Raw genomic sequence first — 12,123 nt, 5'->3', positions numbered from 1 at the left:
AAATCAACTAATCAATTAAGTTGTCCACCTAAACGATCAATCAATCATAAACATTCTCTTTAGTATGAACAAACGATAATCATATGAGAAGAACTTCAAAATAGATTAATATAATAACTCGAATCTTGTCTAGAACTTAGAATTCATCCTCAATCAATATAGTATTTATCTACTCATGGATGTAGGAGCATCCATGTTATACATATAATAAAAGTTAAGAGATATCGTTACGACTGATGAGAACTACGCTGAAACCCTAGCTCCGTTGTTGTTCTTTCTCTCCAAGCTTGCAATGTTGTATCAAAGATATCTCTTAATGTTTAGGAGCTCTTCTTAAATAGTAATCACGAAATCTAGGTCGTAGAATCCCATTGGGACCAAGTGTCCCCCTTTTAGAAATCCAAAACACGTTAAAACATGTCTTTCTCGCCCGCTATTGTCGTCACGGTACTTAACCACGACCCCAACGACTCTAAACACCCAAAATAGGTAGTACTCTATATCTGGAAACACTCAAGGGTTATCATGGTAAGTTCCCTAAACCCCAACGACTCTAAGTGCTGAAATTGACTCCTCTCTTGCTCGAAAATCTCCGAGAATCATCATGGTATAAGTTTGGGTCGTCACCATCTCTTCCTTATATTTTTCAGCATATCATTTTCGCCATAACTTCTTCATACGAACTCGGAATGACCTGATTTTTTCACCTTTCTCTTCGTAATTGAATTCTCTTCATCATGGTGATAAGAAATCCTTAATTTGAATGAAGTGAACTTGGTATTATGGTCCTTCTTATGTTTTCGACGTTTTCGTCACACTTCTTCCACTTCTTTTGGCTTTAAACACTTGGATCTTTCTAGAACTTCACTTTATAGCTCTTTTGCAACCATTTCCATTGAGTTTGAATGATTCACCTAAAAACACAAATAAGAAAGAAAACAAGAGTAATACAACATAGAATGCAAGAAATATAGCTAAAACAAGTATGGAATGAATACTAAAATCATATAAATTATGCACTTATCATGAAAATCGAGAGAATCTCTAGTCGAATCAAACACATATGTCGTATGTTCAGAGAATTTTAATGTTGTTTCAAAACTGGGAACACTCTTCGCGCTTAAAACTTTTCCTGTTACCGCCTACCCGAAATCGCTTACGGGCTTTGATTTGCTGTCATTGAAAAATAAATTATCGGATAAATATTTAATTAGTTTATTAATTAATTTTTTAAATTATTATGTAAAAAACATGCTTTACCTTCAGCTCGGCGTTGGTTCCACTTTGATATTCCCGACCGACTTCACATAATTTTGCAATATAGTTGAACTTCTCTACTTAATTATTACATGAAAACGACTCTTAATAGAGCCCGGGGTTCGCTTGGATAAAGGTATCGTTAATTCTATTTTCTCTTTAGCCTTCAATCACAACAATGCCGATTCTTGATCTGCATCGATGATAGGTCCTGACATATTGATAAACTAGCTTCATAAAGAGTGATATCTTGAGAAGTCAGTAAAACTATGACCTCTAGAATTATGTGCCATTATTCTTTTCGGAAGGAATTGAACTGGAAGAAGATTTTTCAGAAAAAACACACAATGACCTATAAGAATTGATAGTTGAGATGTGTACAAAATGGATTGCAAACTATCCTTTTTATAGGAATCAAAATTAATAGTCGTTGCAAGGTAGAACGTTCGAATTAACTCCGTCTGATGAAATGGTATTTTAGATTGTGTTCAAATGAAATGCTATTATAATTCACGTCTTGCACCAGACGCTTTTATTAAAAGTGTTTCACAAAACTCAATTTTAAAATCCGCCTCAGCAACACACGTTTATAAATTACGTTCTATTTACAAAATGCTATTCAAAACCAACCTTATTTGACAATTTGGGATTATGACAACTTCGAACAACCCAGACTACGCCTCATTTTATTGCCATATATGAATCGGAAAATGGATCAGTTGTCCAAATATTTTTAAAACATGGTTCTAATGGGCGAGTAAAAATTAGTATCGGTGAAATGGACACCAAAAAAATAGCAAGGATGAAACTGGATTCATCCTGGCTTAAACTTGAAAAATAGCGAGGATGAAACTGGATGCATCCTAATGTAAATTAAAAATAAGAAAAAATATTTGAAAATGGATAGGATGAAACTGTTTACATCCCGACTATTTTTAAATTTTTGTCCATTTAAACAGTATCAAAATCTAAATATCATTTTCATCCAGAAATTGTTGATTTTAGTTTTTTTAACCAATTTTGTGTACATGAATTACAGTAACAACACTACGGTTGGGAAGGCATCCAATACTGCAAACTTGCTGTAGAGAAGGTTAATGGTGCCCACGTGATACATGACTAATTAGCTTGTGGGCTCTCACTGGTCACCGCTTCTTTCCACCTAGTTCTACATTGTCGTTTCCTTGGACTTCAACATTCAAAGAGTGAGTAACCCAAACTTTTCTGTGATTACAAGACTTTCGAGTGATAAGCAAAATTCATTATATCATCTAAACTTAGGAGCTAGCAAAAGATAAACGCTAGAGCGCTCATCTTAATTAAGCAGCAGCCATGAGTACCGGCACCGGAAAACCAACATTTCATGCCGCCATGTTTCCGTTTCTTGCCATGGGTCACTTAACTCCGTTCCTTCGTCTCTCAATGTTGGGATACCGACATCACTATTATCTTTCCTTATTGCTATAGGTTATTACTTTCCTAGTTTAATTCTATTCCTTAAAGTTTGCTGTTGCTTTTCTTTAGTGTTCTTATTTTTAGAAGTCAGTAACACTATATATACTCATCTCTAGAGTTGTGTAAGACATTCAATCCAGATTAATCAGTTACGTTTCTTTAAAAATTGGTGGCTAATCCCCAACTCAAAGGATTTTTATCATTAGGGTTCTATTAATTGGTGCTGAATCCTATCATCTGGTATCAGAGCAGGTTTGGTTTTCACCTTCAAAATTATTTTTTTTTCTTTATTTCCAAACAATGACAGTTCAAGATTTGAGTAACCATGTTATAGGGTTAACTGACAAACTTGAAAAAGTAATTGAAGACATGAAACAAGATCGTATAACCTCAGATACAAAACTAGAAACCCTCTTCACAAAGCTTACAACCAGTATCAATGGTCTTGCAACTATTTTTAGTGAATCAGGAAAATTTTCTGGTAATGGTCACGCACACAGTAAGGGTCCCTTAATTCAAGATGGTTCTTATGGTTCTGGTTTCACGATTCGTGCAGGCACAATAAATTTGAAGTTTCCTGTGTTTGACGGAGATGATGCTGAAGGATGGATTTTTCATGATGTACCTGATGCTCGAAGGATACCATGATGTACCTGATGCTCAAAGGATACCATTGGCTGCTGTTCACTTCAAAGGAGATGCAAATTCATGGTACCGTTGGATCAAAGACACTCTTGTAGCATCAACATGGGAACAATTCTCTTCTAAACTTCGTTCTAGATTTGGATCTCGAAAGCATATTGATCCCTGCAGCTCTTTATCTAAATTATCACAACAATGTACCGTCCGTGAACTCATTACTGAATTTGAAAAGCTACTAAATTTTGTGCATGGTATCCCCGAGGAACATTTGGTTAGTATTTTTATCTCTGCACTTCGCCCTGATATTGGTACCGGTGTTCGTTTATTTTTACCCAAGACCCTTTCTGAGGCATTCGACATAGCTTTAAGACAAGAGGATGCTATTACTGCTACTAAAGCTTTTTCTGCATCAAAACCTTGGATTCGTTCTGTTCAACCCAAGGCATTAGGAACTATAACTTCTCCAAATTCTCAGAAGAATGGTTTACCTCCAGGAGTTAAACGTTTATCATGGATGGAACAAAAGGAACGACGTGAGAAAGGCCTTTGTTTTAACTGCGATAAACTGTATAAACCTGGACATCTTTGTGAGCAGTCTCGTTTGTTATTTTTGGAAGGTGCAGTTGGCATTACTATTACTGAGCTTGATTGTATTGGTGGTGATGATAAGGAAATCACAGCTGAACAAGATAAGGAGATTGAAACAACTCCTGAAATTTCACTTCATGCTCTTATGGGCTTTCCGTTTCCAAATACAATGCGTATTACGGGTCATATAAAAGGGAAACCAATCACTGTTTTAATTGACTCAGGTTCCACTCATAATTTTCTGCACCCTACAATCGCCAAGCAATGTGGCTATTCTATTCAATCTAATGATGCAGTTATGCGCGTAATGATAGGGGATGGTGGATTTCTTCAAACTAGTGGGTCATGTGATAATGTGTCAATTAAGCTACAGAACTATAGTTTCTCTACTGAATTTTTTTTGTTAGCAATTAGTGGCTGCGACGCCGTCTTAGGTGTTCAGTGGTTACAAACTTTAGGAGCTATAAGTTGGGATTTTAACAAATTACACATGAAATTTTGTATATCAGGAACTGAATTTATCTTGGTTGGTGACAATTCCCCAACAGTTATGCTTCTAGATCACACTCCTATGCAGCTTCTGATACATCGAGAACAACAAGGCATTTTGTTGCAGCTATCATCTTTACCTCCAGACATGGAATCTTCGACTCTTTCTCAGGTACCTTCTGAAATTACAGAATTAATTTTCCGTTTTTCAGATGTGTTTGGTTCTCCTACATATCTTCCACCTACACGCTCTCATGACCATCGCATTCCTCTAATTCCAAATTCTGCTCCGGTTAATGTCAGACCCTACAGATACCCTCATTTCCAAAAGGAGGAAATTGAAAAGATTGTTTCAGAATTAAAAAATGCAGGCTTCATACGTCCTAGTACCAGCCCTTATTCTTCACCGGTATTACTAGTACGGAAGAAAGACGGCTCGTGGCGTATGTGCGTTGATTACCGAGCACTAAATAAAATCACTGTGAAGGATAGATTTCCCATTCCTATGGTGGAAGAATTACTTGATGAGTTGCATGGTAAGAAAGTTTTCTCCAAGGTAGATATGCGTTATGGGTTTCATCAACTTCGTGTCTACGAGCCATATATTCATAAAACGGCATTTCGCACACATTATGGCCATTACGAATTTTTGGTAATGCCTTTCGGTCTCTCTAATACTCCAGCAACTTTTCAAAGTTTGATGAATGATATTTTGAGGCCATATCTTCGTAAGTTTGTTCTAGTTTTCTTTGACGATATATTGGTGTACAGTAATTCCATGGCCGAACATATTAAGCATTTGGAACTTGTTTTTGAGACATTACGTTCTAACAAGTTGTTTTTGAAGGAGTCTAAGTGTGATTTTGCTAAATCATCCATAGGCTATCTTGGTCATATGGTATCTGCTGATGGAGTATCTGTTGAGAATGACAAAATTGCTAGCATCGTCAACTGGCCTACTCCGTCCTCTATTAAGGATCTTAGGGGTTTTTTGGGTTTAGCAGGTTACTATCGAAAGTTTGTCAAGGATTACGGGAAAATAAGTGCTCCATTAACTCAGTTATTGAAGCGTAATGCTTTTTCCTGGTCAGAATTAGCTACAAAAGCATTCAAACAACTACAGTCTTCCTTAACAACTACACCAGTATTGGCACTTCCGGATTTTACAAAAGAATTTACCTTAGAGTGTGATGCTTCTGGTAATGGGTTAGGAGCTATTTTAATGCAATCTGGCAGGCCTATTGCTTTTTACAGCAAGCCGTTATCAGGTAAAAATTTAAATCTTTCGGTTTATGATAAGGAAATGCTTGCTATAGTCTCTGCGGTTCAAAAATGGCGACCTTACTTGCTCGGTCGACATTTCAAAATTTATACAGACCATCGTAGTCTTAAGTACTTCCTAGACCAAATATTATCTTCAATTGAGCAACAAAAATGGTTGTCCAAACTTTTGGGATACGATTATGAGATTATTTATCGATGTGGTGCTGCAAATAAGGCTGCAGATGCCTTATCCCGTGTTTATGATGCTCATCTTCTGGCGATCACTGCCCCTATATTTTCTGGCATAAATGATATTATTCGAGAATGTCATCATGACAATGAATTAAGTTTTCTTATATAAGAGTTACGTCGCAAACCAAATTATAAACCACCGTATTCTTATATTGACGGTATTCTCCGTTATAAGGGACGTGTTGTGGTGGTTTCTACTTCTACATGGTGTACTAAACTTCTTCATGAATTTCATGCAACACCTCTTGGTGGATACTCTGGTTTTCTCCGTACCTACAAGCGCCTTCAAAGAAATTTTCACTGGAAGGGAATGAAACGTTCGATAAAAACTTACATTGCTCAATGCGACATTTGTCAACGTAATAAATCCGAGGATGTTTCTCATCCAGGACTTCTTCAGCCTTTACCTATTCCAGAAGATGTATGGATGGATATTTCAATGGATTTTATTGACGGATTGCCAACATCTAATCGTAAAAACTCTATACTTGTCGTAGTGGATCGGTTATCCAAATATGCTCATTTCATTGCGCTGTCTCATCCGTATACCGCTGCTACTATTGCTGATATCTTTATTCGTGATGTTGTACGTCTCCACGGCATGCCACGGACAATAGTGAGTGACCGTGATCCTATATTTTTGAGTAATTTTTGGGATGCCTATTTCTCTTTACAAGACACTCAATTGTGTAAAAGTTCTGCGTATCATCCTCAAACGGATGGAAAAACAGAGGTTACCAACAGAACTTTAGAGAGCTACCTGCGTTGTTTTGCTGGAACAAAACCTCATGAGTGGTCTAAATGGTTGCCATGGGCAGAATGGTGGTATAACACGACTTATCACTCAGCAATAAGAATGACTCCTTTTGAAGTTGTTTACAGTCGTCCTCCTCCTACGATTTCAGCCTACCTTCCAGGTTCTACACTGGTTAATGCAGTTGATATTATCTTAAGAGCTAGGGACCGCACTCTACAAATCCTGAAGACCCATTTAAGGGATACACAAGCTAGAATGAAAACTTACGCTGATGCTCATCGTACAGATCGAAGTTTTGCAGTAAATGATTGGGTTTATCTTCGGTTACAACCATATCGTCAAGCCACTGTAGCTTCCCAATCATTTTCAAAGCTTTCGCCACGATTTTATGGTCCTTTTCGCATCCTTGAAAAGATTGGACCGGTTGCTTATAAGCTGGAATTGCCATCTACTAGCCGTATTCACCCTGTTTTTCATGTTTCTGCCTTGAAATTGAAAATAGGTTCTACTGTTGTTGTTGATGCTAGTCTGCCAACTAATGCTGATAATTTCCCATGGGAACCAGAGGCAATTTTAGATCGTAAGATGTTTAAAAAGAACAACCATGCAGGAACTCGTTGGCTTATCAAGTGGAAAGATCATTCAAAGGAAGAAGCTACTTGGGAGGATGCAGATGATCTCCTTATTCGTTTTCCAGAGTTTGCAGCTTGAGGACAAGCCGTGTTTGAAGGGGGATGGGATGTTGGGATACCGACATCACTATTATCTTTCCTTATTGCTATAGGTTATTATTTTCCTAGTTTAATTCAATTCCTTAAAGTTTGCTGTTGCTTTTCTTTAGTGTTCTTATTTTTAGAAGTCAGTAACACTATATATACTCATTTCTAGAGTTGTGTAAGACATTCAATCCAGATTAATCCGTTACGTTTCTTTAAAAATTGGTGGCTAATCCCCAACTCAAAGGATTTTTATCATTAGGTTCTATTAATTGGTGCTGAATCCTATCACTCAAACACATTAGCAGAAAAAGGTAACAAGATCTCCTATATTTGTCCCCCAAAAACAATCTCCAAATTAGAATCCATGAATTTATATCCAAATTTCATTACCTTCGTGCCACTCGGCTTACTGCACATTGATGGTCTTCCCCATGGTGCCGAAACCTTCTCAGATGTTTCACCCTCAGATGCTCATTTCCTTATGCTAGCCTTCTTTGGCTCGCGAAAGCATGTTGACTCTACTCTCACTGATCTTCGGCCGGATTTCGTTTTCTTAGATCACGCGCACTGGGTTCCATCATTTGCACGTCAAGTTGGCATCAAATCTGTTGCTTTCATTACAAGGGGCGCTGCATCTACTGCATACATTATAGTACCTTCCTGTAATATACAAAATGATGATGATAAAACTAGGCTGAGTTTAATGGAACCTCCGCCTGATTTTCCACATGATTCTTCGTTAAAGCTTTACGCCCATGAAGTTGAAGATGCAATACCATTTTGGGCTGACAAGAACGAAGACAGCGGAGGTTTGACGACTCACCAACTAGTGGTTAATTCCTTAACCGAGTGTAATTTCATTTGCATAAGAACCTGCAGAGAGATCGAAGGTTCTTATTGTGATTACTTAGAGATTCAATATAAAAAACCAGTTTTACCAACAGGTCTGCTTCTTCCTGATCAAACTCGTACATTACTGGAAGAACGTTTGGCTAATTGGTTGGGAAGTTTCAAAACAGGCTCAGTTATTTACTGTGCATTTGGGAGTCAGATTATTTTGAGCAAGGACCAATTCCAAGAACTGATTCTTGGCATTGAGCTAACGGGGCTGCCATTTCTCGTAGCGTTGAAACCACCTGCAGGTTTTGAGACGGTAGATGAAGCATTGCCGGACGGGTTCAAGGAGAGGGTTGGAGGGAGAGGATTGGTTCATGGCGGTTGGGTTCAACAGCCAAAGATATTAGCTCACAAGTCAGTTGGATGTTTCGTGAGCCATTGCGGGTTTGGGTCATTGTCAGAATCATTACTGAATGATGTTCAGTTAGTTTTGATGCCGCAAATGGATGATCAGTATTTGACGTCTAGGCTATTGAGTGGTGAACTAAAAGTGGCTGTGGAAGTTGTGAAGAATGAAAGTTGGTTTAGCAAAGAAAGTATTTGTAGTGCAATTAAGATGGTGATGGATGAAGATAGTAAAGCTGGATTTGAGATAAAGGCTAATCACTTAAATTTAAAAGGCTTACTGTCTAAACAAGGAGTCGACTCGTCCTATATCGATAATTTCATCAACAAGTTACAGGAAGAGATTAACAAGTGAGTGATCAGATCTCATTGTTGTGACATTGCATGAATTAGAATGCCGAGTTATGTGTTTTTATGTTTTTGTTGCTGCTGTTGTTGTTATCTTTGTTTTTCCAGAGCTCTTTTCCTATCACAGTTTCAGTGATCTGACTTTACCCCTTAGAAATGAAACTAAACGGAGAGGACCACGACTAATCAGAAAGCTTGAAAAAAAACTGCAGAGGCTAGTGAGAGCAGATTTAATGAGATGATCCTATTTCGCTCAGAATGAACGTGAGAGCAGATTTAATGAGATGATCCTATTTCCCTCAGAATGAACGTGAGAGGCTGAGAGCTCTATTAGTTTGAAAGCTTGGGGATTAAGAACTTGTATCTGATTTCTGAACCTGTACACTCATTGAATCAGATTATATTCTGATTTTTGTAGATCAACCATCACCTCCCTGCATTCCTGTTCCCAGCATGGCCTCAAATGTATTAAGCTAGAATTCTTCGCAAAACAAGTTACTGCTATGTAATCTAAAAGACTCTAGGTTAACCTTTCTGTTACGGGAGCGAAATGATACAATTGGGTATTTTTCAGATTTCTCAGAGGAACAGGAAGTCAGAGCAAAGTAAGACAGCAAAAGAAAATCCAGATTCTGAGACATACTAGAAATGCTAAATCAAGCTACTGTGCAGAAATAACGGACAAGAACTAGAGTAGTCATGAATCATCAATGGCCAACATGAGGATGGAAAGAGAAGAAAAATGAAGTTATCATACAACAAAAGTTCATATGCTTGTGGGAATGAAACAAAAAAGAGATTGATTTTACATTCTCAAAAGATGGAACAAAAGAACTAGTCCTCTTCAACAAAAAGATACAAATTTAGATCACATAAAAACATGAGAAACCGATAGACAAATTCATGGATCCCTGGGAATCATCACCTTACTTTGCTAACCGATTGACTTTAAGATACGGCAAGGCTTTGATCACATTGTCATAGTCAGCGCGGTCGACGGGGTGCTGTAAATAATCAAACCAAAATATTAATACGAATGTTCAATTTGATTGCAATTGCAACTTAGGACAACACTGAGTATAACTTGCATTGTCGCACGAGCGAAAATTAAGCAAAAACAAAATACAAACAAGGTATTGGTAATCTGGGATGGCCTAGTTGATGAAGTTCATCTAACTTGCTTGGAAGAACTACATTCTTCTCAAAAAAAAAATCTAGAATGACCAACAATAAAGTGGGACCGGAATTTTGAGTTCCAAAATCCTTTTTTGTGTACTTGATTGACGTTGATTTCAGTACCAAGTAAAATAAAGAGGTGAAATGCTTCGATCTACATGTTATTCATAGACATGTCCTGTACTGTAGTAAAGCAGCCTAAGAAGGAGAGAGTGACATAAATCCTCATTATCATTCTAAGTCAAGAGGTTACAAAAATAAGGCATTTGTTGATGATTGGGATACTGTGATGTAAATTGCTGTTAGGACTTTCATTCAAATTGGGCCCATTTTGTAAACCAACACCGGTTGGACTCAATATTGATGTCTCTAATGTATTATCTGCTTCAAAAAAACTTACAGTACCAGGGTGTAGGCCGTATCAGAAATTCAGAGCTGCAGAAAAGGTTTAACTGATTTCTAAAAGACCAAACTATTATCACAAAAGTTCTGCACCTCTCAATGATTTCGAGTTCTTCAATGGCTAGATAATGAAACACACAGTTAGGCGGCATCAGTCGTGATGCTTGAGAAGTTACATTTTGACGAGACGATCTAAGATGAGCAACGACACACAGCTATCACTTATGAGCACACATTGCCTAGATGCTTCTTTGATTCTAACTAAGCTACTTCACGGATAAGCCTCCATAGTATTTGTTTCCAATTTACATTGCTCAATCTTAGCGGGTAAGAAACTGAGTTCCCCAAGTGAGTAACTTTTCATTGCCAAAATTTGGAAACAACCAACACTTCTACTAATCTGTTACTGAAGGATGCAACTCAACAACCCTCAACAAAATACCCCTAAAGTTGTAAAGTGTACATAATGTCCTTGAAAAATGACTTTGGACTACCTACAAACATGTTATAATAAAAGTTCCACCTAGAATTGTTCACATTCCATAAACAACCACTGCAATTCATGACTTCCTAAATTATAAACCACTCTCCTAAGCCCCAAGCAGACAGTTTATGGTACAAAATTTCGGTTTTTAATCGTTGCTTAAAGTAGCCTACTTAATTAACATTTTCAGCCATCTAAAATTAATCTAAACCAAACAAAAATCTATATCATTCCAGATAAGAAGGAAAATTAGCACTATTCAAGAGAAGAACTCACAATTTTGGACAATCGGTTCTTCCTCTTGGTGTTCTTCTTCCCCAACAAATGTTGCTTTCCAGCTCTCCTCCTCACTATCTTCCCATTTCCAGTAACCCTAAATCTCTTTGCAGAAGCCTAAAAGAACAAAACATATACATAAAAATCCAATTTTTAAAAATCAAAATTGGGTTTTTAACAAAATCCTTTAAATTACCTTGTGGGTTTTCAATTTGTAACCTTTAGCAGCAAAGACAGTAAAAGTTGGAGTGTTCTGAGGTACAGAGAGTTTTTTCACAGAGAGAATTGGAGGTGAGAATAAGCCTGAAATGTTTTGACAAGAACTGAGCTTCAGTGAGTTTGTTCCTTTGGAAAAGTTTGTTAGACGAACTACATTGAAGGTTTTTGGTGAAGAAGGTGGAGCTGATGATGAGGAGGAGGAGAAGAATTTTAAAGAGAGAGACATTGTAGTCGAACAAGCCATTTCTTCTTCTTCTTTTTTGCCTTCAAGTTTTTGATTTTTTCTCCTGGAGAAATGTTCTATCCTGTTGTTATCTTTGAAGGGGGAGTAATAACAAGTTTTTTTGTGGATGTAACACTATACTATGGTTTTTGATGAATCCTCTAACACTTGGATTAACTATTTTCGGGTCCTTCGTTTCTTCCGTAGTTTCGTTTTTTTTTTGTATGCTCTTTTTTTTTTTTTTTTTTTTTTTTTTTTTTTTTTTTGAAAGAGGTGGTTATTTATATAAGCGACGATCAAACAAGGTTTAGATATTTTAGGAATATCGCAT

General features: G+C 37.2%; 2 protein-coding genes across 2 annotated transcripts; one reads left to right on the top strand and one right to left on the bottom strand.

Moving 5' to 3' along the window:
- Positions 1-7,786: 7,786 nt before the first annotated feature.
- LOC113360678 (anthocyanidin 3-O-glucoside 2''-O-glucosyltransferase-like) lies at positions 7,787-9,019 on the top strand. The gene has a single exon (XM_026604160.1). The coding sequence runs from the start codon at positions 7,787-7,789 to the stop codon at positions 9,017-9,019; it is 1,233 nt and encodes a 410-aa protein (XP_026459945.1).
- Positions 9,020-9,701: 682 nt separating this feature from the next.
- On the bottom strand, positions 9,702-11,899 carry LOC113362132 (50S ribosomal protein L35, chloroplastic-like). The gene is made up of 3 exons (XM_026605110.1): positions 11,547-11,899; positions 11,351-11,467; positions 9,702-10,016 (listed from the first exon to the last, which is right to left on the bottom strand). The coding sequence occupies exons 1-3, from the start codon at positions 11,811-11,813 to the stop codon at positions 9,939-9,941; spliced, it is 462 nt and encodes a 153-aa protein (XP_026460895.1). The 5' UTR covers positions 11,814-11,899; the 3' UTR covers positions 9,702-9,938.
- Positions 11,900-12,123: the final 224 nt, after the last annotated feature.

The sequence above is a fragment of the Papaver somniferum genome, chromosome 3 (assembly GCF_003573695.1).
Source record: "Papaver somniferum cultivar HN1 chromosome 3, ASM357369v1, whole genome shotgun sequence".
Lineage (NCBI taxonomy): Eukaryota > Viridiplantae > Streptophyta > Magnoliopsida > Ranunculales > Papaveraceae > Papaver > Papaver somniferum.
The sequence above is the reverse complement of the archived record's forward strand: the minus strand, read 5'-3'. Positions and strand labels throughout refer to the sequence as shown.